The 26,024-nt window shown below is 43.4% G+C and overlaps 1 protein-coding gene across 1 annotated transcript; it reads left to right on the top strand.

Annotated features, from left to right (window-relative positions):
• The first annotated feature begins 14,172 nt into the window (after window positions 1-14,172).
• LOC147342096 (pregnancy-associated glycoprotein 1-like) lies at window positions 14,173-23,491 on the top strand. Its single transcript, XM_086385496.1, has 9 exons — window positions 14,173-14,273; window positions 15,342-15,489; window positions 16,763-16,880; window positions 16,979-17,097; window positions 18,295-18,488; window positions 19,403-19,519; window positions 21,188-21,329; window positions 21,417-21,515; window positions 23,237-23,491. Exons 1-9 carry the CDS (start codon window positions 14,173-14,175, stop codon window positions 23,384-23,386), a joined length of 1,188 nt encoding a protein of 395 aa, XP_086241622.1. The 3' UTR covers window positions 23,387-23,491.
• Window positions 23,492-26,024: the final 2,533 nt, after the last annotated feature.

A 26,024-nucleotide genomic window follows, 5' to 3' on the forward strand; every position in this document is an offset into this window, starting at 1 on the left:
GCGGTGGCTGTGACTTATTGCCTCTCCCGTCCCTGCCGCTCGGTTTTCTGGGTGTACTACCGGCGCACCTTCTCAGGTGGATGTTGACCGTCCAGAATCCCAAGAAATCTTGGTTAACAATGAAGCCTGCTTGCAGTTTGGTAGATGACGCCTCTCTGGGGCCACAGTTGCCCACTTCTGGCTCTGGCTGCCCTTGCTCCCCTGTCTCTGGCAGGGGATGGGCCGGCCCGCAGCCGGCTAGCTCTGCTCAATCCTTTGTTCTGTGAGCAGGCCTGGCAGTGTCTTAGTTTAGGGCTTTTCGCCGGGGTAGTTATCCCAGGGTCTGGTTTGCTATCTCAAGTTAGTTCCCTCAGATTGCCCTCGGGGCATTCCGGCCCGGCCTTAACTCTAAGCAATGCAGCCCGCACTTCCTTGCCCAGCCACCTCTTGCTAGTGGCGGATGCAGGTGTCTGTGCTGCTTCTCCCCTGGGAGTTACCGGTCAACATGTAATCTGTAGATTTAAATTATTTATTTATTTTTCCTCTCACTTATGTTGCCGTCTGAGGTTCCAAGGCTCACCACAGACTCGCCAGTGAGAGTGTTTCCTGGTGTTTGGAAACTTCTCTCTTTTTAAAGACTCCCTTCCCGGGACGGATCTCCGTCCCTACCTCTTTTGCCTCTCTTTTTATCTGTTACATTTTTTTCCTACCTCCTTTTGAAGACAACGGGCTGCTTTTCTGGGTGCCTGATGTACTCTGCCAGCATTCAGAAGTTGTTTTCTGGAATTTACTCAGTGTTCAAATGTTCTTTTGATGAATTTGTTGGGGAGAAAGTAGTTTCCCTGTCCTATTCCTCTGCCATCTTAGAACTGCCCCCGAAATTACTCATAATTCCCATGAGATCAATAGGGTCCTAAAGATAATATTGCCTTGCTAGTGGGGAAGAGTAAACCTGGTCTAAATGCTGGTTTCATCTCAGCTTAAAAAACTTTACCACAAGCCTTCAAAAAATGCAATTGTTTCCAAGAAATTAAGAGTGTTTGCAAACAGTGAAAGGAATAATTTATAAAAATTAAAAAAATATCCAGCATCCAAAGGTAAAGTGACCACATCCACAATCCAATTTAAAATTTCCATATAAATTGTGAAAGTTTTTGTCCTAGTTTCATCTCAATATTGTAAGGTAATTATCCTCTGATTAAGATAAATAAAGAAATTTAAAAAGAAAAAAATCCAGATGTATAAAGAAGCAAGAAAATATTCATAACGAGGGAAAAATCAATTAGTAAAAACACAAGTAAAATGTATATTACATAATAGCAGGGAAGGACAGTACAATGCATCAGTTCAGTTCAGTTCAGTTCAGTCACTCAGTTGTGTCCGACTCTTTGAGACCCCATGAATTGCAGCACACCAGGCCTCCCTGTCCATCACCAACTCCTGGAGGTCACTCAAACTCATGTCCATTGAGTCGGTGATGCCATCTGGCCATCTCATTCTCTGTCATCCCCTTCTCCTCCTGCCTCCAATCCCTCCCAGCTCAGAGTCTTTTCCAATGAGTCAACTCTTCACATGAGGTGGCCAAAGTACTGGAGTTTCAGCCTCAGCATCATTCCTTCCAAAGAACGCCCAGGGATAATCTCCTTTAGAATGGACTGGTTGGATCTCCTTGAAGTCCAAGGGACTCTCAAGAGTCTTCCCCGACACCACAGTTCAAAAGCATCAATCTTCGGTGCTCAGCTTTCTTCACAGTCCAAATCTCACATCCATACATGACCACTGGAAAAACCATAGCCTTGACTAGACAGACTTTTGTTGGCAAAGTAATGTCTCTGCTTTTGAATATGCTATCTAGGTTGGTCATAACTTTCCTTCCAAGGAGTAAGCGTCTTTTAATTTCATGGCTGCAGTCACCATCTGCACTGATTTTTGAGCCCCCCCCCAAAAAAAAAAGTTAAGTCTGACACTGTTTCCACTGTTTCCCCATATATTTCCCATGAAGTGATGGGACCAGATACCATGATCTTCGTTTTCTGAATATTGAGCTTTAAGCCAACTTTTTCACTCTCCACTTTCACTTTCATCAAGAGGCTTTTTTGTTCCTCTTCACTTTCTGCCATAAGGGTGGTGTCATCTGCATATCTGAGATTATTGATATTTTTCTCACCAATCTTGATTCCAGCTTGGGCTTCTTCCAGCCTAGTGTTTTTCATGATGCACTCTGCATATAAGTTAAATAAGCAGGGTGACAATATACAGCCTTGACGTACTCCCTGTCCTATTTGGAACCAGTCTGTTGTTCCATGTCTAGTTCTAACTGTTGCTTCCTGACCTCGATATAGGTTTCTCAAGAGGCAGGTCAAGTGGTCTGGTATTCCCATCTCTTTCAGAATTTTCCACAGTTTATTGTGATCTGCACAGTCAAAGGCTCTGGCATAGGCAATAATGCAGAAATAGATGTTTTTCTGGAACTCTCTTGCTTTTTGATGATCCAGCAGATGTTGGCAATTTGATCTCTGGTTCCTCTGCCTTTTCTAAAACCAGCTTGAACATCTGGAAGTTTATGGTTCACATATTGCTGAAGCCTGGCTTGGAGAATTTTGAGCATTACTTTACTAGCGTGTGAGATGAGTGCAATTGTGTGGTAGTTTGAGCATTCTTTGGCATTGCCTTTCTTTGGGATTGGAATGAAAACTGACATTTTCCAGTCCTGTGGCCACTGCTGAGTTTTCCAAATTTTCTGGCATATTGAGTGTAGCACTTTCACAGCATCATCTTTCAGGATTTGGAATAGCTCCACTGGAATTCCATCACCTCCACTAGCTTTGTTTGTAATGATGCTTTCTAAGGTCCAGTTGACTTCACATTCCAGGATGTTTAGCTCTAGGTGAGTGATCATCAATAATCCTTTAATGCATGAAGCTGAAGAATATTGAGTATGTTAAATAGAGACATGTAAAATAGACATCCAAAGACTGTGGGAAAAAAATTAATTGTGCATCAGAGAGCTTTGAAGTAACTTTAACAGTGTTAAAATTTATGTAAATGGTATCCCACAGGATGTGAAAGACAGGAGAATAGAGCAAAGAACTGCGTAATTACTGGCTGGAAAATTTCCAGGAATGATGAACGGTTTAAACCCATTAACACAGAAGCTCAATTAATTCAAGGACAAGAAATATGACAACTATCTAAAGGCACATCATAATTGATGGTTTTAGATAATCAACCGAAGAAATGTAACCAGAAGGAAAAGCAGACACAGTAGAACAAAAAAATGGGAAAGACAGCAGATTAGGCATATGAAACAATAAAAGCCAGATGGCACTACATCTTAAATGCTGAGATGACTCAGAATTCTATACCCAAGAAAGATACATATCAAAAACAAGATAAAATACTTTCTCAGACATACAACAACTACAAGACTGCACCACCACCAACAGACCAATGTAATAAATGTTTTTTAAAGGGTCTCAAGTCAGAAGGAATTTAAAACAAAGTGAAAATCTGGATCTACAGGGGGAATGAACAGTACCCAAAATGATAAACACGTAATATGTATTAAAAGGTAAATATAGGGACTTCTTTGGTGGTCCAGTGGTTAAGGATCTACTTTGCAATGCAAAGCACTTGCAAATGGCAAAGGTTTGTTCCTTTGAACTAAGTTCCAGAGAACTAAGATCCCACATGCCACTCAGCAACTAAGACTGCATGTCTCAAATAGAGTTTACACACTGCAAGTACTGAGCTTCCCCTCCTCAAATAGAAAGTCCCTACCACAAGGAAGATCCTGCATGCCACACTAAGACCCAGTACAGACAAAGAAATCATAAATGAATAAATAATTTTAATAATTGTCATAATTAATAATGATAGACTAGCAAGTTAAAGATGTATACCATGGATCTTAAAACTACTTAAAAAAACAGTTACAGTTAGTTAATAAAGTGACAAAGGATATCAGGGACAAAGGGAATCAGAAAAACTACTCAGTCACAGAAAAGTCAGGGATAAAAAGAGACATGGAAAAATAAAATGGGACAAACTGAAGATAAAGAGCAAGATGATCTAATTAAACCCAACTAGAGTTAATCCCTCAGATGTGAACCCAGACTGAAGATATAACCCAGGGCCCAGACGTCAGCAGATCCCCATACACTGCACTGTGGAGCTGAAACAGAGCCTGCCAGGCCCCAGGGCCCCATGTGCCTGGGCACAGAACAGCACCAAAAGTTTATATGGAACAGTAAATTAGAAGAGTTCAATCATACAAAGTACACCCTCTGTTTATAAAGAAATGGCATTAGAAATCAATGTTCACTGGACAGAAGAAGAATAAGGTGCTAGCATAGTGTGGACCTTCCCTCTTTTACAACTCTAATTCTTCTCAGGAGGGAGCAGATAAATTGACAGGACTTACATCTCTTCAATACTAGACATACTTGACATACATAGACAATACTAGACATACATGTTTGATTTTCACGTTTCAGTCTCCTCTCTCTTCTCTTCTCTTCTCTTGCTCATCCTGGGCAACAGGGACTGCTCCTCTAACCCACAGCTCAATCACTAAATGCAAATCCAGATGATATTTGCCGAGTCTTTCACATAAACCAGTGAAAACTTGTTTCCTCCTATTTCGCACTCTTGGATCTTTTCAACCAACCACAGCTCTTGTCCTACCTCCTGGGATTCTGGTCTTCCGTCACTTGCAGCCATGTTCCCATACACCAGGCCTCAATTACACCCAATAAAATTCCTATTAAGAGTGGCCATAATACATGCAAAAAGGGAAAGAACAGGCAGCTCCTTACTCTCCTCTCTTGTTCCTTCACTACATACATTCACTGAAAACCTGTGTAGCAAGTTTATTACATACAAATGTTCAAGTTGAAAACTTTCAAACACGTAAAAGTGCATTTGCATGTGCCATCACATCAGTTAGTTCACAGATCTGACACACGTTGTCGTGGTGACATCTAAGACAAGTTGGTGTGCATTTGTGTACTTTACTGTACAGAACTGTATGGAGTACAATAGTGCAGGACTTTTATTTCAAGCCTACGCTGTCTGCAAGGAAGCATAAATGCAGTGGTAATGAAGATGATACTACTATTCTATTTTTAAAGGTGTGCTTAGTTGCTCAGCTGTGTCTGAATTTTCAACATATGGACTGCAGTCAGCCAGGCTCCTCTTGCCATGGGGATTCTCCAGACAAGAATACTGGAGTGGGTTGCCATGCCCTTTCCAGGTACAGCAAGATTAAAAATGTTTCTTTTATTGTGTTCGTTTTTTATGTATTATTTGTGTGGAAAGTATCAGAAAACTATTAAACTACAGTAATATATAGCCAATTGTCTTAGTTGGCTACCTAAGTAACTTTGCTGGATTTATGAAGAAATTTGGATTTTTGAACACCCTTCTCAAATGTAACTTGTTCATATACAGGGGACTTACTGTTCTGCTAAGACCTGTGGATCCAAAAGTGAACGCATCCCCTCCAGGTCCGAGGAAGTCACATTCTTGGTTGGGATTTTAGAGGAAACATGAGATCTCCATAATTACAGCCATTTCAGTCTTTTCAAAAGACCTTGATCAGGACAAACAAATAGTAAAGTAGAAATAGTCATTGTGCTTCTACCCACTTCTAGAAAGTGTTGCTAAGTTCTCAATACTGGAACTTGTAATGCTGGTGGACTAGATGGAGAAGTGATGTGAACAGAAATAAGGAAGGTGAGACAGGTAGGTCAGAATGTGAGGTAACAAAGACAAGGTATTTAGAAGCTGAAGAATTGAGAGAGATTTGGGACCTGAGTTGGAAAAGCAGTTTTCAAACCAAATTGGGTCATGTGGTATGTGTAATCCTCACTTCAGTCCTTAGAAGATCTCTACTGACCAGTTTGCCTCTATTTTCTGGAGCACAGTTCAGATCCATCTAGCTGTTTCTCATTGCTGCTCCTTTCCCCTGGCTCCCACACTTTGCCCAGCTGTTCAGGCTATCCCATTCTTTTTTGTTGTTGTTGTTCTTTAAGGCAAGCACTGCAGGCTACCTACAAAATGATGTATTCTCTGGTTGTCTTTCAAAACTGAAAATAGTTTGTTATATAGCCATGAGCCCAGTAGCTACAGGACTGAACTTCCTACCCACCTGTGCTCTTAGTCATGACTGGTGACTTAGAGATGCAAGAAGATCTGTAAGAGGGATTTCTTGGAAGACTGCTTTCAAGGAGCTGATTCAGCTGAGAGATGAGACTCTTCCCTTCCCCACTTACTTCCTAACTGTTGCCTGGATTTTAGTTGTGATGGCTGGAACTTCTGCAGTTGTATTGGTCAATCATGTAACCTTGGAGGTGGTTAGCACCCAAGCTCTGGCTGGCTCACCTCCAGCTTTGTTTCAGTAGGAGGGAAAAATCAAGTTTATCTTGCTAAAGTTATAGTTGTTTTAGTTTTACGAAATGTGCATCCAAACTTAATCCTGATACTACTGTGTGTTTAATATGATATAGCCTTGTTATTTTGTTGGGTTTAGTGAATATATTTATATTCTACATTTCTCTAATTTTTATTTTATAAATTGATTCATCAACCATTATACCTAAATTGTATAAGTGCAAAATTATGATTATAAGTATTCTTTCCTTTAGATTTTGAATTTTTATGCTTTTTTATCTTCGTCCATTCTTGTTTTTTCCATATTTATACAGCCTGGACCATGTCCTTTCTTATAACCTCATCCATATCCATATCTGCAGGCCAAAACAGACTGAGAGCTGGGTGCAGAGAACCAAAGAAGAATGAATACAGGGATATGAATGGAGGGTGGTGGCCCTTGTTACTCATCGTGAAAGTTATTTAGTAGGATCACATTCCCCTGCCCTTCTGTGCGCCCACCAACCCCAGGTTTGCCATGACCATGGAAGATACTTCAGCCAGGGGAATTTGAGTAGAGGTGATATGTCACTTCCAAATGGAAGTATTATTTTCTGCCCCACTAGCTGGAATGCAGATGTAATGACAGGAGCTGGAGCAGCCAAGTTAGACCAAAGGTAAGTAGCACAGGTGGAAGATGTGACAAGAAAAAAGTGGGCCTTCATCTCTGTGGAGAGATCTGCACTAACATTATATGACAGAGAATTGAAATTGTATTGTATTTAAGATAACGTTACTAAGGTTTTGATTACAGTCGTTGAAATTATAACCTAACACTCATAATAAAATAACTGATCTTTGTGTTAGCCATGTCTTGACATTAGGGTCTGAATGAGACAATATCTACTGACGTATACTTACAAGTGAGTCAAGTGACAGCCCTGCCCTCTGGAAGCTGTGATCTAGTGTGGGATTCAGAAACTGGAGCAAGAACAAAGCCACATGGCAGGACAGCTTCAAAATCCTGTAGGAATCCTTGGGAGGGGAACCTCAACCAGTCTTGATCTCAGGAGGTGCATGGACAATCCTGTATCAGTCTTTTCATATATAGGCCATGGTGCCAAGTTTCATGTGAAATGATTTATTTCAAATTCTTTCCAGAGTGTTTTCCCTTTTGATCCAGTGCTTAAGATATGCGTTTGAGGCCTGGTTTGGGACGATTGCAAATGCCCCAGGGCAACTAAGCTGGTGGACGACAGCTACTGAGCCTGAGTGGCCTAGAGCCTGCGATCTACATCAAGAGAAGCACAGGACTGAAAAGCCAGTGCACTGCAATTACAGAGTAGTCCCTGCTCGCTGAAAATAGAGAATTCCGGAGCAGCAATGAAGACTTACTGCTGCTGCTAAGTCACTTCAGTCGTGTCCTACTCTGTGTGACCCCATAGACGGTAGCCCACCAGGCTCCCCCGTCCCTGGGATTCTCCAGGCAAGAACAGTGGAGTGGGTTGCCATTTCCTTCTCCAATGAATGAAAGTGAAAAGTGAAAGTGAAGTCACTCAGTCCTGTCTGACCCTCAGCGATCCCATGAACTGCAGCCTTCCAGGCTCCTCTGTTCCTGGGATTTTCCAGGCAAGAGTACTGGAGTGGTGCCATTGCCGTCTCCACAATGAAGACCTAGTGATGCCAAAGTTAAAAAAAAAAATTCTCCCAGGGAAATCAGTGAAGTCTCAAGAGAAGCGGGACATGAAAAAGGATGAAACCAGTCTGTGTCTGATTTCATGCAAGTCATGGAGAAGGAAGCTACACCCTGTTTTCACAGGGAACTTGGGATATAAGTTGTGCCTCAAACTTGCCCCAACCCAAGGCTAGGGAGCTGGCATTTCACTCTCCCACTAGCGCCTCCCTCTCGTCCTTCAATTAACACCCAGCTGGTGTCTCCAAGCCCTTGTATTAGATCCTCCAAAGACAAATCAAAGGCGACACTAGAAACAAAAGTCACCAAAGCTCAGTAAAATGCAACCTCAGATAATGTCTAGATTTCTGCACCCAGTCTGCCTTTTCCAGCATCATATCTGAAATCCTGCAAGTCTAAAGAACTCCATGGGTCTCTACATGTAAGCATTAAAAAAAATTTCAGGTTTTAATTTATATAGGAGTGTATTTGATTTACAGCATTGTATTAATATTAGTTGTACGGGAAATTAATTCCCTTATACATACACATGTACCTATTATTTCTTAGATTCTTTTTCCATACAGGATACTACAGACAATTGAGCAGAATTCCTGTGCTGTACAGTAGATCTTTGTTGATTATCTATTAAATAAAGTAGTATACATATATTAATCTCAAACTCCCAATTTATCCCTCTCCCACCTTTCCACTTTGGTAACTATAATTATTGTTTTGATGGAGGGAAGGGTCTAGACAATTTTTGTATGAAGGTCTGTGCTTGTGAGAGTGCATAGGCCAGGGAAAGCAAGCCTGAGAGAGACTCATTTGAGATGATGGTATCACTAAGACAGAAACTTCAAAATGGACTTTCTATAAACTTCTTACTGCAAAACTATTTCAAACATAACAAATATAAGGAAGAAGAGTGTCATGAACCCAATATTTCATCATTTGGCATCAATAACTACAAATCTAACATCTTAGTCCCACAGGTTGTCATAGACTGGAGACCATGCAACATCAAGGTGGTGGCCAATTGAGTTCCCAGTGGAGACATTCTTGACTTTCATCAGTCTTTTTCTTCTTGCTATGTTCTCACATGTGGTGGTTGAAGGGAAGGAAGAAGAGGGAGAATAAGAGAGAAAAAGAGGGAGAGGCTAATCCCATCATGAGGGACCACCATCAAAACCCGTGTCAACCTGGGTACCTCCCAAAGACCCTACTTCCTATGCATAGCATAGCAGCTATCTGTTTTTAAATCAAGACAGACCATCATTTCATTCTCTCTTTTACTCCTTATTCATTTTTTCCTGAAGTATTTTAGGGACAAGATGAACATTTTATCAAATGTACATAATGAGTATTTGTGGTAGAATGATAGGATATGAAAAAAATGCTCTTTTGTTCCCCATAAAATGTACATTTTATATCCAGTCCATGTGCAAATTTCCCTGATTCTCAAAAAGCAGATGTCTTTTCACAGTTTATTGAAAGAATGTAGTCATATGTTACACTTGGTTGTTCTCCTTTAGGACTAAATAAGTGCTCCTCTCCCAATTTTAATGCCATTTATTTGTTCAGAAATGGGGAGGAAGCAGGGTGGTTTGTCCTACAGAATGTCCCACTATTGGGTTTAGAGCAGGAGTCCACAATACCAGCACAGTGGGTCAGGACCAGTACCAGTCCTTGGCCTATTAGGAACCAGACCTCCACAGCAGGAGGTGAGCTGCAGGCCAGTGAGTGAGGCTTCATCTCTATTATAGCTGCTTCCCATCACTCTCTCATCACTCCCAGAAGGGACAGTCTAGCTTGTTTTCCTGGAACTGTTGGTAGTTGCATAACCTATGATTAATAGAAACAAAAATAGCATAAATATTGATGATTATTTCCCTTTCTCAGTGCTCAGAATGGTGAGTTGGTGCCCTAGCAATCTATCACAGTGACAAATTAAATGTTACCTATTAACATTTGGACACATTCGGCCAGCTTAAAATTAAATATTAAAAAACGAACATCACGTGATCCAGCCCCATCCTTCATGGCAAATAGAAGGAGAAAGGGTGGAAGCAGTGAGAGATTTATTCATCTTAGCCTCTAAAACCACTGTGGATGGTGCCTGCAGCCATGAAATCAGAAGACATTTGCTTCTTGGCAGGAAAGCTATGAGAAACATAAACAGTGTGTTGAGAAGCAGAAACATCATTCTGCCCAAAAAACTGGTAGGTGTTTGGCCTTTTCATTTGGATTCAAAAACTTTCTGTCCAGTCCCCATTGGTCTTTGAAGTCCCTCAGCTTTCTGGTCCTTCACGATTCCCAACATTATTTTGAGCATTTCCTTACCCAGTCCTGAAATCAGCCGTCTCTTTAAGATCATCTGATGGGATCTCTATTTAGAAGTTGGATATTAGACCTCAGAATAGTCACTGTTATCAAGTTGTCACTGCTTCTGTGCTTTACAGTGGTCAGAGGAGGAAGTACACATTTTCTTTAAAAATTAAAATAAAAAAGAATATAATCAGTTGGTACAAACTTATGCTTTCAGTTTAAGATTTAAGACAGCAAGGTTTGAAATAAAATTCTATATATTATATGTGAACCTCTTTTTCTAGCCATTGAAAGGCTTACTTCAGAACATTAGTTTTAATTATTGTCTTGCTTTTACCTGTTAACATACATACAATTCTGTCACAATAACAGAAACAATATGAGGAACAGTTAGTTGTTGAATTATTGCTCGCCTCAGCTGTGATGGTGGTGCAGACGCATGGCGGCTGCAACGGCAGCGCAGAAGCGTGGCAGAGAGGAACTACCCCACGTCCAAATCAGGGGAGGCAGCTAAGAGGTGCTACCCTACTTCCAAGGTAAGGAGCAGTGGCTGCACTTTGCTGGAGCGGCCATGAAGAGATATCCCACGTCCAAGGTAAGAGAAACCCAAGTAATATGGTAGGCACTGAAAGAGGGCATCAGAGGGCAGACAGACTGAAACCACACTCACAGACAACTAGCCAATCTGTCACACGGATCACAGCCTTTTCTAACTCAATGAAACTAAGCCATGCCATGTGTGGTCACCCAAGATGGACGGGTCATGGTGGAGAAGTCTGACAGTATGTGGTCCAGTGGAGATGGGAATGGCAAATCACTTCAGTATTCTTGCCTTGAGAACCCATGAACAGTATGATAAGGCAAAAAGATAGGACACTGAAAGATGAACTCCCCAGGTCGGTAGGTGCCTAATATGCTACTGGAGATCAGTGGAGAAATAACTCCAGAAAGAATGAAGGGATGGGGTCAAAGCAAAGACAACGCCCAGTTGTGGGTGGGACTCATGATAGAAGCAAGATTCTGTAGAGAGCAATATTGCATAGGAACCTGGATTGTTAGGTCCATCAATAGAAGCAAATTGGAAGTGGTCAAACAGGAGATGACAAGAGTGAACAAAGACATTCTAGGAATCAACGAACTAAGATGGACTGGAATGGGTGAATTTAACTCAGATGACCATTATATCTACAACTGTGGGCAGGAATCCCTTAGAAGAAATGGAGTAGACATCATAGTCAACAAAAGATTCTGAAATGCATACTTGGATGCAATCTCAAAAATGACAGTATGATCTCTGTTTGTTTCCAAGGAAACCATTCAATATCACAGTAATCCATGTCTTTGTCCTGATCACTAACACTGAAAAGGCTGAAGTTGAACAGTTCTATGAAGACCTACAAGACCTTCTAGAACTCACACCCAAAAAAGATGTACTTTTCACTATAGGGGACTGGAATGCAAAATAGGAGTCAAGAAACACCAGAAGTAATACACAAATTTGGCCTTGGAGTACAGAATGAAGCAAGGCAAAGGCTAATAGAGTTCTGCCAAGAGAATGCACTGGTCATAGCAAACACCCAACTCCAACAACACAAGAGAAGACTCTACACATGGACATCACCAGATTGTGGACACCAAAATCAGATTGATTATATTCTTTTCAGCCAAAAATGGAGAAGCTCTATACAGTCAGCAAAAACAAGACTGGGAATTGACAGTGGCTCAGATCGTGAACATCTTATTGCCAAATTCAGACTGAAATTGAACAAAGTGGAGAAAAGCAATAGACCATTCAGGTATGACCTAAAAAAAATCCCTTATGACTATACAGAGGAAGTGAGAAATAGATTTAAGGGACTAGATCTAATAGAGTGCCTGAATGAACTATGGATGGAGGTTCATGACATTGTACAGGAGACAGGAATCAAGACCATCCCCCAAGGAAAAGAAATGCAAAAAAGGAAAATGGCTGTCTGAGGAGGCCTTACAGATAGCTGTGAAAAGAAGGGAAGCAAAAAGCAAAGGAGAAAAGCACAGATATACCCATTTGAATGCAGAGTTCCAAAGAATAGCAAGGAGAGATAAGAAAGCCTTCCTCAGTGATCAATGCAAAGAAATAGAGGAAAACAATAGAATGGGAAGGACTAGAGATTTCTTCAAGAAAATTAGAGATACCAAGGAAATATAATTGTTGAATATAGTGTCAGATTTCTTTCCTTTTTTTCCTTTTGGTTTTCTTTGGTTTTGTTTTTGATGGGCAGTATTTTTGTTTTTCCTTAGAAGATATTCCACTCTGAATGTAGAGTCATAAGTCTGAATTTTAAAGCCACTTAAGTAATGTGTTGTTATAGATAGCTAGTCAACAACTTGATGCAATTAGATTTATTAGTCTTTGTTCTCAATTTGTTCACTTCAGTTCAGTCCTTCAGTTGTGTCCGTCTCTTTGCAATGCCACAGACTGCAGCATTCCAGGCTTCCCTATCCATCACCAATTCCCGGAGCTTGCTTAAGCTCATGTCCATCGACTTGGTGATGCCATTCAACCATCTAATCCTCTGTCTTCCACTTCTCCTCATGCCTTCAATCTTTCCTAATATCAGCATATTTAGTATGCATTCAGTCTCTTTTAAAATCAACTAACATGAATTAAATTCCTCTCTGTCTCCACTGCACTCCCAACCCTAGGCCAGAAACAAAAACCTGCAGAGACTGAAGGCTGATTCTGGAACATTGCTGTGGAGATTTCGTTTCCAATCTTTTTTTTTGGGGAAAAAAATTAGTTTCTAACATTAAAATCAGTAGATTGTACACATATATCCAAAGTTCTGATTCTTTTGAAAACATGGCCAACTGGCCTGCTTTCCAGCATGGGTGAAGTGGAGGAAAGGCTGCTCCCAGTGGTAAGGCCTGTGCTGCCCAGATTTCAACATGGCCACCTAGTCTTAGTATCATATCTCCTGCCTCTTGGGGCCATGAGTTTGTGAGAATTAGACTTCTAGCACTCTTAAGATAAAGACTACTTTTGTCTTGATCAACTTTGACTTTGAAGCCTTTAACCCAGAGCCTAGCACACAGTTCTTCCTTGTACAGTTGTTGCTGCTAAGTAACTTCAGTCATGTCCGACTCTGTGTGACCCCATAGACAGAAGCCCACCAGGCTCCCCTGTCCCTGGGATTCTCCAGGCAAGAACACTGGAGTGGGTTGCCATTTCCTTCTCCAACAGTTGTTAGATGATATAAAATATCTTGTGGATGCATATGACATTTCTTCCAATATTGAAACCATGCAATTGAAGTATTGCCCTGTCCTAAATCTTTGATACAGACTGGCATCATAAGTGCCCCTGATGTCTGCCATTAGACCCACTACTAAAGCCAGTTGTATATCCCTGGGCTGTCCCTGAAGTCTTCACTTTGTTATTTGACATCTTATACTCCTAGCACTCTCTCCTCTCCAATGAAGACAGCAATGCATATCTCATGAAGTGGCTAGGAAGAGGACATGAAACCACGTGTGTCAAGCATGGCCCCTAGTATCCATTTTCATGATGTTCTTAGCCTTTTTTTCTCCAAGTAGGCAAGGTTCTCCATCCTCTTAGATGTCCATGCAGATCAGTTTGATTTTCCAGCCAAGATTCAAGGAAGAGATTACAGTTCAAGTCTGTATTCTGAAAAGTTTCAAAGTCCATTCACCAAGGACACTGATGAAGGTAAAGATTTTATCAAGAGCTTTGTAATTTTTTTCAGATCTTTCAGTGGCCTAAAGGGGAAAACTAGGGTAAGTCAGAGCATATATAACTAGGGGCTTCTAGTCACCACTACATGCTAAGAACCCAAACTTCCCTGAGTACTTGGAGCCAGGAAATACACATGAAGTGGCTTGTGCTCCTCGGGCTGGTGGCCTTCTCAGAGTGCATAGTCAAGTAAGTATGGGGACTGTAAGTCACATCATACTCCTTTCTCAGATTTTTCTTTTCATCTGATCATTCTTCCACCCATCAGGTTTAGAAGGGAATGGAATCTTTCCCTAAGAGTCTTAAAGTTCAACTCTTACTTATTGATAGGTAACTTGCTATAGGAACTGTATATCCCAAGGTCTTGGTATAGATCTGGGTTGCACAAATCTTGGGGTCCAGTCATGTAATGACCTATTGAAAATGCAACTCCTTGCAACTGTTCAGTGCACAGTCAATGCAGATGTCGATGTGGTCCTGTGGAATAGCACTTTTCTACATTTTATTCAACACGCCCTCTTTTTCCCTGGTCTACATCAGTGTGTATATGTCTATGTCTGCATCTCTGTATCACTGTCATTTATCTCTCCACCTCTTTGGAAGTCACTGGGAGTGTATTTCTCTTTGTGTTGTTTTCTTTTAATTTTTCATTTGACTCTTACTTCCTTCTCAAGCCACTGAATTTCCCTTATTTGATCCCTATATATTGGATTCTTCTTTCAATTCTCTTTCAACTTGGAGAAAGATACACTGTTTTACACTGTTTTATATTGGACGAGCCGTGTGAACACAGTCAACTCAGAAATCTCTTGCATTTCAAATTGCTCTCTTGTAAAAGAGGATAAGAGTGCCCCTTCTACCTCCTTCCTTGAGGCTCTATGAGAAGGAATGAGCGAGATGGCAACAGCAATGCTAATGGCTGTCATTGTTGAGACTTCCTATTTATCAGGTACCTTATATCCATCACTTCAGTTATCGCCAAAATATTCTATTTGTAGGGGTTGTATTGTTACATTCCACCATTTTACCAAAGGGGAGAGTGAGAGACCACATGGTCAAATGGCTTACCCAAGATTGCAGAACAGAACCTGTATTCAAATCTATGTCTTTGCCATGGTATATGCATAAAATTCTGATAATGTGCCTCATAAAAATGATTAGAAAATACACAGGGCCATTACAATGACAGTTATACCTTAAAACTGACAGCTAATTGTAGCATCTTCTTTGTTTTCTTTGTCGAATTCTTGGTGAAAGAATACCTCTAAGGAGAGTGAAGACAATGAGAAATGCTATCAGTGGAAAAAACACGCTGAACAATATCCTGAAGGAGCATGCTTACAGACTGCCCCAGATTTCTTTTCGTGGCTCAAATCTAACTCACCCACTGAGAAACATCAGGGATGTGAGTATTTTGGGAGGATGGTGCTCCACTGCGCCCCCTGGTGCTCTAGCCTAGCACTGAGGCTCATCTGGAGGTGCCACGTGGGATGTTGGGGTTGGGGTTCCTGCAAGAGGCACAGACACTGGAAAACAGGGACCCCACCCAGAGGAGAAGGCACTGTCATCCTCAACTGTTGGTCTTTGTGACTGGGCCCGGCAATTACCATGTGGCAGGTAAACATCCATTTGTGTGTCAAAGATGTGTCATTAGTTTGAGGGCGATTGTTTCTTCTGAACTAAATGAGCCACTGAGTTATAGATAAAGAGTGAACCATCACTTATCAAAAGGTAGAACCAACTGCAAAGCAATTTTGAATCCCCAGGTAGAGGAATTCAGTTGCCACAGATGCAAGAACGACAGCAGTAAAAAGTTACTGAACCTGCATTCTGAGTATGGCCATAAGAATCATTGTGGTTCCTGTTTTTAGATTAGAAAAAGGGCTTGTTTTGTCTTCAAGATGTCTTCAAAAATGCCCATGCTAGCCTGAGAGATCGGAGAAGGCAATGGCACCCTACTCCAGTACTTTTTCCTGAAAATCCCATGGACAGAGGAGCCTGGTAGGCTGCAGTCCATGGGGTCGCTAGAGTTGGACACGACTGAACGACTTCACTTTGACTTTTCACTTTCATGCATTGGAGAAGGAAATGGCAACCCACTCCAGTGTTCTTGCCTGGAGAGTCCCACGGATGGGAAGCCTGGTGGGCTGCCGTCTATGGAGTTGCACAGAGTCGGACACGACTGAAGCGACTTAGCAGCAGCAGTAGCAGCTGCCTGAGAGATAGGCAAAGAGTAAATACATGTCAAATGAAAGGGTCAACTGTGTGCTGTTGATCGGATGTGGTCTGAGTTTAGAAGGAGTGGCTGGGGTTGATCAAGAAGGACCTCCTGGAGAAGCAGGTGCTAAGGCTGGGTTTGAAGAGACCACAGAGCTTCTCAAATGAAGGCACCAGGACTTCCCTGAGTTTCCAGTGGTCCTGGAGGCCAAGTGGTTATGCCTCTGGGCTTTCCATGCAGGAGGTACCACTTCAATGCCTGTTCATAGAGTCAATATCCTGCATACAATGTAGCACAGGAAAACTATATCAAATGCAGATACATCTGTGACCAAAGTCTGTGAGCTGCACGGTGGTTAGAAAGTGATCTCAAGAGATATGTGACACCCAGAGGGAGGCATCAGTTTGGGAATAGAGGGTAGCCAGTTCTGCACTAACCCACTCCCTCCTTCTCCCTGTAGTTGTTCTACGTGGGTAACATCACCATTGGGACACCCCCTCAGGAATTCCAGGTTATCTTTGACACAGGCTCATCTGACTTGTGGGTGGCCTCCATCTTTTGCAACAGCTCATCCTGTGGTGAGTACAGACACCCTGTACCCGGACCATCCTTCACTTGCCCTGCCACCCTGTTTCCACCCTTGGCACCTGATGACACTCATCTCTTGTGTCTGCAGCTGCACACGTTAGGTTCAGACATCATCAGTCTTCCACCTTCCGGCCTACCAATAAGACCTTCAGGATCACCTATGGATCTGGGAGAATGAAAGGAGTTGTTGTTCATGACACAGTTCGGGTAACAGTGTAACAAATGCTGAGTCAGAACTGGCTATGGAGTGACCACTGCTTGCAAAACAGATGCAGGACCATCTGGCAGGACCCTTCCTAGCCTAACTCCCATAGATAATGGCCATCTTATCCACAGAATATGTCTCTGGGTAGGCAGTGCCTGTGGTGACACACGAGCAAACAAATTATCTAATCCAGAGAGTGGTTTGAGGTGTGGACTTGAAGCTCCTCTGCCCATGAGCAGTTCAAGGGTCATTTTGCTGGGAGCGAGAAGAAGGGATAAAAGCACCCACTTTTATATTCACAGACTATTCCAGGCACTTTCAGGTGATAACTTGTTTAATCATGAAGCAACCCCACACAGCAGTTACTCTGATTAGCTCATGAGACATATGAGGAAACTGAGGTGCAGACAGAAAGGGCCTTGCTGAGGGCACACATGTGGTAAGTGGTGGAGTTAGGCTGGCTTTTCAGGACTGAAGTTGCTGTGGGGCATTTGGGGACCGGATAAAACTGATCTGGGGACCCTGGGGGCAGTCAAGGGCTTATGGTATCCATAGTGGTACACTGGAGGCCTGAGAAGTCAAGGGGCCTGATAAATGAGTTCTCACTCTAGACGACCCTTGAGAGTCTAATAAACCTATGGCCTGTCTCCCCAAAAATACTTTAGTAGTTCCCCTCTCTCTCTTTCTCTCTCATACACACCCACACAAATACACACATATCACAAAAAGTGAATTCCCCAGACAGTAATTTCATAGAACCCTGCAAGCAAGTTGTGTTTTTGGCTTCTGTCTTCCTGGACAGATGCAGAATCCTCAGTACATTACAGAGAATGAAGTCCATTTCTGTCCTTAGGTCACAGTGATGCCAAAGAGAAGGCTATCTTGCTCTCAATTGCTTTGTCCCTAAGGTGTCACCAATGGGACCTGGCCTGACTCTTGGTTGTCCCACCTGGACAGAAGCCACAAGGCCAATTTGACTCACCTAGGTGGTGTTTTTCAGAGGGGCAGATGTTTTAAAATTCACAGCATCCCTCAAGTGGAACCCAGATTTCCCTCCCAGCTTCATCTAACCACCTGTGGGCCACCAAAGACAGAGCCCAGCCTCAATTCTTCTCTGAGGATCTCATGGCAATGCACCCCAGCCCAGTCCTGGCCCCACTTCATGTATCTGTAAGTGGGAACACTCTTCTCTCCCACAGATTGGGGACCTTGTAAGTACTGACCAGCCATTCGGTCTATGCCTGAAAGACTCTGGGTTTAAGGGCATACCTTTTGATGGCATCTTGGGCTTGAGCTACCCCAACAAAACCTTCTCTGGAGCCTTCCCCATCTTTGACAAGCTGAAGAATGAAGGTGCCATTTCTGAGCCTGTTTTTGCCTTCTACTTGAGCAAGTAAGTCTGAGATGGACAATCCCTTTCTCTAACTTAGCTGTAAGATGCTTTCAGTTGCACGAAAATTATAAAACACTTGCTAAAGAAGTATCCTGAGAGATAATCTAACCCAGGATAACTATGGCCCCCTGGCTTCACTACTGGCTTTTATAAATAAAATTTCATTGGAACACAACCCTACTCCTGGGCTCAAGACCAGTAACTTGGTCTAGGGGGGTGAGTGAGGAGGAAGGCTAATGGAAGGCAACAGGAAATAAGTTGAAGGAAAGGCATTAGGATTTGCCTATGAATTTGATAAGGAAGGAAGGAGAAGGATGGTGGATATCTTTCCTTCCTCGTTAGCATTTCACTGGGAGCCCAGGACCAGCTACCCAATTTGTAGGAGCCAGTGAGAAATGAAACTGTGGGACACAAAGGTGTGTGGGACCCCTTGTTCAAGAAATATTAGGCATTTCAAGAGAGGGAGAACAGAGGTTGGGTCCCTTCTGAGTGTGGGGCCCTTTGGACAATAGAGGTCACAGGCCAGTGGAGCCAACTCTGGGTGACCTGATCCCACATCCTTAGAACTCCCACACCTTGATTTCCCTGAAAAATGACAAGGTGGACAAGGGGAAAGCCAAAACACTTCAGCACCGTGTCCTCTGAGGGTGTCTGAGCACTCAGGTCGCTGGAGGTCCGGGGTGTCTTCAGAAGACATAGTGGGTGGAGCCCAGCCAAGTGTCAGCTTCTAACCTCCTCTGTGCCACTCACTAGCCAGTAACAGACCTCAATCTGGATCTCAGTCTCTCCTAGACACTATTTCTGCATCTGTACATGGGGACCTTATTAGGGCTTTGATGGGTGGACAAGCACAGCTCTTAGACAGTGCTGCTGTTCCTGTCCTCCAAGGATTCTCCCCTCTCTTCTCTCTACAGAGACAAGCAGGAGGGCAGTGTGGTGATGTTTGGTGGGGTGGACCACCGCTACTACAAGGGGGAGCTCAACTGGGTACCATTGATCCAAGTGGGTGACTGGTTTGTACACATGGACCGGTAAGCCTCTCCCTCTGAGGGTCAGCCCAAGTGATGCTCCCACTACTGTACATGGACACAGGCAGACACACACAAATACATTCTCAGACACAGTCACACAGACATATACACCACCCACAAAGACAGAGACAGACACACAGACACATGGAAAGACACAAGCAGACACATATAAACCTACACAGAGACACATAAAAACATGCATAGCTAGTCAGAGACACACAAGCACACTCAGAGACACATACAAACACACATACAGACAAACACACAAGCACATAGATACACAAACAACCCATGGGTTCATAATCCCCCGGCCTTCTGAGCAAGGCTCTGGCAAGTGTCCTAAAAGGGTCAAGAGAGGTCTGTGCAGCTGGGAGAGGGCTGCACCCACTGCCCTTTGAGGTGGGGAGCATGGTTAGAGGACTCTACAGTGTGGTGAACAGAGGATCAGGGAGGATTTCTTCAGCTTGAACAGAGTTATGATAAGATGACCAACTGCCCAGGGCTACCTAGGACATAGGAAGTTCTCAGTACAGATAAATGTCATTTTAAAAACAGGGACAGCCCTGAGAAAATGGGGAGAACTGGTCTTATTAGGGAGCAGCTACCGAGAAATGGAGAGAGGTTGGCTGCAGTCTTAAGACGTGAAAGCAACTAATAAAAAGGACACCCCACGTTCTTGGGCACACAGTGGGACAGGGGCTATAACAGAGAATCAGGAAGGTGGGATCCAGGAGTGACCTGAGGACAAGGGGCATAATTGATAGGATTCTTTGTGATACCCTCACAAAAGCTGACCTATCCTTTGGAGTTTCTGTGGGCTAGTCATGTATTTCCTGGCCAGGGTCTGAGGGTCTGAGCTGGTTGTAGGAGCAGTGCTGGGAGACACCCTCTCCCAGAGGAGCCCCTCTCCCACCACTATGAGACTCTGCTGCCCCTGTGAATCTCCATCTTCACTCTGTGTGTGACCCGTTATTTGTTCCCCATGAGATACAGCTCTCTGAATGTTTATTATTATTTTCTCAGTCTTCATTCACTTATTGAACAGACAAGCATTGGGCATCCACTGTGTGCCAGGCATTTTAGGGAGGCAAGGAGAATAAAACTCCCCCTCACATCTAAGAAGGCAGATGTACATGAAGTGACTCACCTAAATAGTGAATTGTGACTTTGGTATATGCTAGACATGAGGAGGAGAAGGCAATGGCAACTCACTCCAGTACTCTTGCCTGGACAATCCCAGAGATGGCAGAGCCTGGTGGGCTGCCCTCTAAGAGGTCCCACAGAGTTGAACATGACTGAAGTGAATTAACAGCAGCAGCAGCAGACATGAGGAAGGGTCTACAGAGAATGACCAAGACAGGAAACTGATAAACACTGGGGAAAGACTTCCCGAAAACAGTACAATTAAGGTGGAATCTGGAAGATGAGAAGAAATTTGCTAGTTAAAGGGGAGTGGAGTCTTCTAGGAAGGAAGACCAGCTTGTGTCAAGGTACAAACGATCCTGGTGTATTCAAGTACTGCATCCGAGGATGTCAAGAAACGTGCTGTCTAGAGTAAAGGAAAAGAGGGCAAGAGACGAAGGGCTGTTTAGGAGACAGTTGGGAAGGGGGCAATTCTGGAGAGACTCAGAGTGACCTTGATGCCCACTTTCTTCCATTGTCTCTCAGCATCACCATGAAAAGAAAGGTTATTGCTTGTTCTGATGGCTGCAAGGCCCTTGTGGACACTGGGACATCAGATATCGTAGGCCCAAGTACACTGGTCAATAACATCTGGAAGCTCATCCGTGCCAGGCCACTGGGTCCTCAGGTGAAGGGTCATGCCCCAGGGTCACTCCCAGTCTCCACACACAACAAGGATCTCCAGGGCCAACCTCTCACCCTCTCTCTCTAACAGTACTTCGTTTCATGTTCTGCGGTCAATACACTGCCCTCTATTATCTTCACCATCAACGGCATCAACTACCGACTGCCAGCTCGAGCCTACATCCACAAGGTGAGGGGACAATACTGAGGGTTGGTTCTCAAACTGGAGCTTGCAGGAACCCTTGGGCTGCTGCTGGGAGGAGAGCGCCCTCTGGAGGCCATGTCGCACCATTGCAGATGCTGCTGAGCCCTGTGGCTGGGCCAGTGCTTCCCACAAAACCAATTACTTGAGATGTAAGGGCTGTGTGGGACACTGATCTTCCTGAAATAAATGTGGAGATGCCACAGCATATGGCATCTGGCATGGTGGGAGTCACAAGGAGAGGGGAACACTAAGGTACTCAGTGCTCAAAGAACTTCAATTCAGTCTGAACCCGTAGGTGCATGAACATGAAATTCAGCTCTAGCAGTCCCTGAAATAGGCCATGTTACAAGGAGAATGGCTGGGGACAGTCCCAGTGTGATGTCCTAGCATAAGTTAACAGTCTCCGTTCCCTTCTCAAAGTTTTCCTGGTTTGGATGATAAATTACGTGGTCAGCCTAATTCTCGACTGCATCTTCCCATTGCTCCAGCCAGGTGCCTCCTTTGTGAGTTGGGGTACCCGACCCCTCTGTGTGATGTTGGATAGTAAGGTGAATAAAGGGTGCACAGTGACTGCTCAGCCCTGGCACAGGGTGGAGGCTTCATGTCAGCTCCCTGCGAGAGTTCAGAGCAGGCTGATGGGCTCAAAGAAGGCTTTGAGGAAGAGAGGGAAATTCAGGAATTCTAAAACCACAAACTCATTGAGCCATCTGGAGGGTTGCTTGGTTCTAGGCAAAACTGCATTGGGTTCTATGCAAATGGCATCTCTAGGTGGTTTGCACTTCGGCACTGGGGACTTACTCGGGGTGATGAGGGCTACAGACTGACCAGTGGGGATGGGGAACCAGAGTAGGTTACCCACCCAAGCCTGGAGTGGCCAAAGAGGGTGAGTGTGGGCCAAAGGAGGCTTCTCAGATTTCCTGAGTTAAGTCTTCAAGAATGTGTTGTGGGCACGTTCTATTTAATCTTAAATAGATTATCCATCTATTTAAGATGGATAATCAACAACTAGTTACTTTGTAGCACAGGGAACTCCGCTCAGTTATATGACAGCCTGGATGGGAGGGGTGTCCTTGGGACCAGGATACCTGGATACATATGGTTGAGTCCCTTTACTGTCCACCTGAAACTCAGAATATTGTTAATCAGCTATACTCCACTACAAAAAACATTTTTAAATAAAGTATGTATTGTGGGGAGGCAGAAGGAGAACCAGCATTCTCTGCAGAGAAAAAAAGGAGCAGGAATCAGAAGAAAAGAAACAGGGAGTGAGGGGAACTATGGACACACTTGTTCTTTTCTAAAAAAATTATTTGAAGTGTGGCTACTCTTCAGTGTTGCATTAAGTTCTGCCGCACAGCAATGTGACTCATTATACACATAAAAATTTTTTTTCTTATTCTTTTTCATGTGGTTTATCACTGAATATTGAATATAGTTCCTTACGCTCTACAGTAGGACTTTGTTGTTTTTCATTCCTGTGTTTCCCCAACTCCCAGTCCTCCACTCACCACACCCTTCCTCATGGCAACCTCATGTCTTGGCCCTCTTTGCTTTTGGATGAACTGTCATATCCCCTGCTGCTGAGAAAACCCATTGATACTTACCAAAAGAGGGAAATAAAACAAAGAATTATGCTGGGTTTGGATATTGGGGGGAGTTACTGGTAAGGGCTCATGCTGACTGGTGTGTGTCTCTGACTCCCCCAGGATTCTAGAGGCCGCTGCTATACTGCCTTTAAAGAGCACCGATTCAGTTCACCTATAGAGACCTGGCTCCTGGGTGACGTCTTCCTGAGGCGGTATTTCTCAGTCTTTGATCGAGGAAATGACAGGATTGGCCTGGCACGGGCAGTGTAAATGCTTAGAGTGGTTCAGGAATCAGTAAGGCTGTTCCTAACACACCCTAACTCACACTTGGGGCACTCTTGCCTAGGATGCTGGTGAACTGTATTTGGTGGTCTGTACACCCTATTCTCAGTAAAGAATAAAGGGTTTCACTCTTAATGGTGCTGAAACAAATGGTTGCCTCTGTTTGTGTCTGGGAGTGAAGGATCTAGAACCAAGTCTGAATCAAAATTGAGAGAAGCCCTACTCCAACTGGCTTCAAGGAAAACAGAGACTCATTGAAATGATTCTGGGAATCCAGGATACAAGAATCAGAGCAAATACAAAGATGTCAGTGACTAGATCCAAGAAATCAGAAGTCATCAATTCTCTCTCACCTTCGCTCTTTCCCTTCAGTCTACTTTGATGGTCTTAGCCTGGCAACTTTTTTCCATAAGGCTTATACACCTAGTGAGGGAGTTCAAGCTACCTGCCCTAGGGTTTTTAATCCTGAAGGCATCACCTATAAGGAAAGAAGATTGCAGACATCAAAGTTCAAGGATGTTCTCTGAATGACCCACCTCAGATCACATGTATAACCCTATATCAGCCATCCTGGCAGGGCCATGGGGTCTTATGACTGGCTTACATGGTCTTTGGCCCTGACTCAGAAGTACAGATGATTGTCAATTTCCTCCAGAACTACATGACTGAAGCTGGGGAGAGGCAGCCCCAAGGATAGCGACTGGCAGATGGTCTAGACCATGGAAGAGTTTGTGATGACCCACCAACTCCACCACCTCCTCATTCAGAGGAATTATAAGGGATAATGAAATAGACTCTCTTTGTCCCATCTCAGATGATCTTATCACTGGGCTTCTCCTCCAGGGGATTTTGGGTGAGGTACTTCATGCAGAGCTGGTTCCCTCTTGTTCCCACACCCCAGTCACCAGCTCTCTGCCACATATGCCTGCTCTGTCCTTTATAGTCCCACTTGGTAAGTGGTGGCCACAGTTGATCCCTGAGCCATCCCCCTCCTCCAGGGCCCAGAATGCCCCTTCCTTGCCTCCAGTGCTGCTGGGGAGAATGCAACACATGTATCAGCGGACCCAGGTTACACAAAGCCTTCAGCCTTTCTGAGCTTCCTCCAGGGGTGGAGCTACAAACTATTTGCTTGGAGCTGCCATGGTTAGGCACTTTTGCAGTGGAAGCATTCGTTCTTTCCACCCGGAGGGCCTCAGTAGATGCCTCAGCTGAGTCAGCAGGGGTCACAGGTTGATTTCCTTTCAGATTGACTGGTTTGATCTCCTTGTTGTATAAGGGACTCTCAAGAATCTTCATAAGGATCACAGTTCAAAAGCTCAATTCTTTGGCATTCACCCTTTCTTATGGTCCAGATTGCACATCTGTATATGATTACTGGGAAAATCATAGCTTTGACACTAGAGACCTCTGTAGCAAAGTGAGTTTCTGCTTTATAATACACTGTGCAGGTTTTTCATAGCCTATCTTTCTTCCAAGGAGCAAGTGTCTTTTAATTTTGTGGCTGCAGTCAAGGTCCATAGTGGTTTTGGAGCCCAAGAAAATAAAATCTGCCACTGTTTCCACTTTTCCCTCATCTATATGCCATGATGTGGTGGGGATCGGATGCCATGAATGTTGAGTATATTTTTGTGAATAGTTGTTTGAATGTTGAGTTTTAAGCCAGTTTTTGCATCTAGTCTCCTCATCAAGAGGCTCTTTAGTTCTTCTTTGCTTTCTGCTATTTGGGCAATGTCATCTTCATTTCTGTGGATATTGATATTTCTCCCAGAAATCTTTATTCCAGCTTGGGATTTATGTTGTCCAGCATATTGAATGATGTATCCTATATAGAAATTAAATAACCAGAGTGGGAATGTATACCTTGTCACACTTCTTTCCCAGTTTTAAATCTTTCAGTTGTTCTGTGCCTGATTCTAAGTGCTGCTTTTTGAGCTACATACAGACTTTTCAGGAGACATGTAAGGTGATCTGGTACTCCCATTTCCTTAAGAATTTTCCACAATTTGTTGTTGTTCACACAGTGAAAGGCTTTAGCATAGTCAGTGAAGCAGATGGAAATGTTTTCTGGGATTCCCTTGCTTTCTCTATGATCCAATGGATGTTGGCAATTTGATCTCTGGTTCCTCAAACCAGTTTGTACATCTGGAAGTTCTCAGTTCCTGTAGTGTTGAAGCTTAGCTTATAGGATTTTGAGCATTACCTTGCTATCAAGTGAGATGAGCTCTATTGCATGATAGGTTGAACATTCTTTGGAATTGCCTTTCTTTTGGATTGGAATGAAAACTGACATTTGCCAGCACTGTGGCCACTGATGAGTTTTCCAAATTTGATGACATACTGAATGCAGCACTTTTACAGCCTCATTCTTTAGGATTTTTAAATAGCTCAGCTGGAATTCCATTACCTCTTCTATCATTGTTTCTAGTGATGCTTCCTAAGGCCGACTTGACTTCATACTCCAGTATATCGAGCTTTACATGAGTGACCCAAGCATCATCACTATCCCAGTCTTTATGACCGTTTTTGTACAGTTCTTCTGTGCGTTCTTCTTAATCTCATCTGCTTCTGTTAGGTCTTTGAGTTTTTTGTCCTTTATTGAGCCCATCCTTGCATGAAGTGTTCCTCT

This window comes from Bos grunniens, chromosome 29, assembly GCF_055505025.1.
Source record: "Bos grunniens cultivar Pamir isolate PY7600 chromosome 29, Bosgru_T2T1.0, whole genome shotgun sequence".
Lineage (NCBI taxonomy): Eukaryota > Metazoa > Chordata > Mammalia > Artiodactyla > Bovidae > Bos > Bos grunniens.

Bases quoted from the DNA above. Each gene is read 5' to 3' on its own strand.
- LOC147342096 (XM_086385496.1), top strand. From the start codon at position 14,173: ATGCTAAGAACCCAAACTTCCCTGAGTACTTGGAGCCAGGAAATACAC. The intron at 18,489-19,402 runs GTAAGTCTGAGA...TTCTCTCTACAG, and splicing joins TTTGCCTTCTACTTGAGCAA to AGACAAGCAGGAGGGCAGTG. The intron at 21,330-21,416 runs GTGAAGGGTCAT...TCTCTCTAACAG, and splicing joins CCAGGCCACTGGGTCCTCAG to TACTTCGTTTCATGTTCTGC.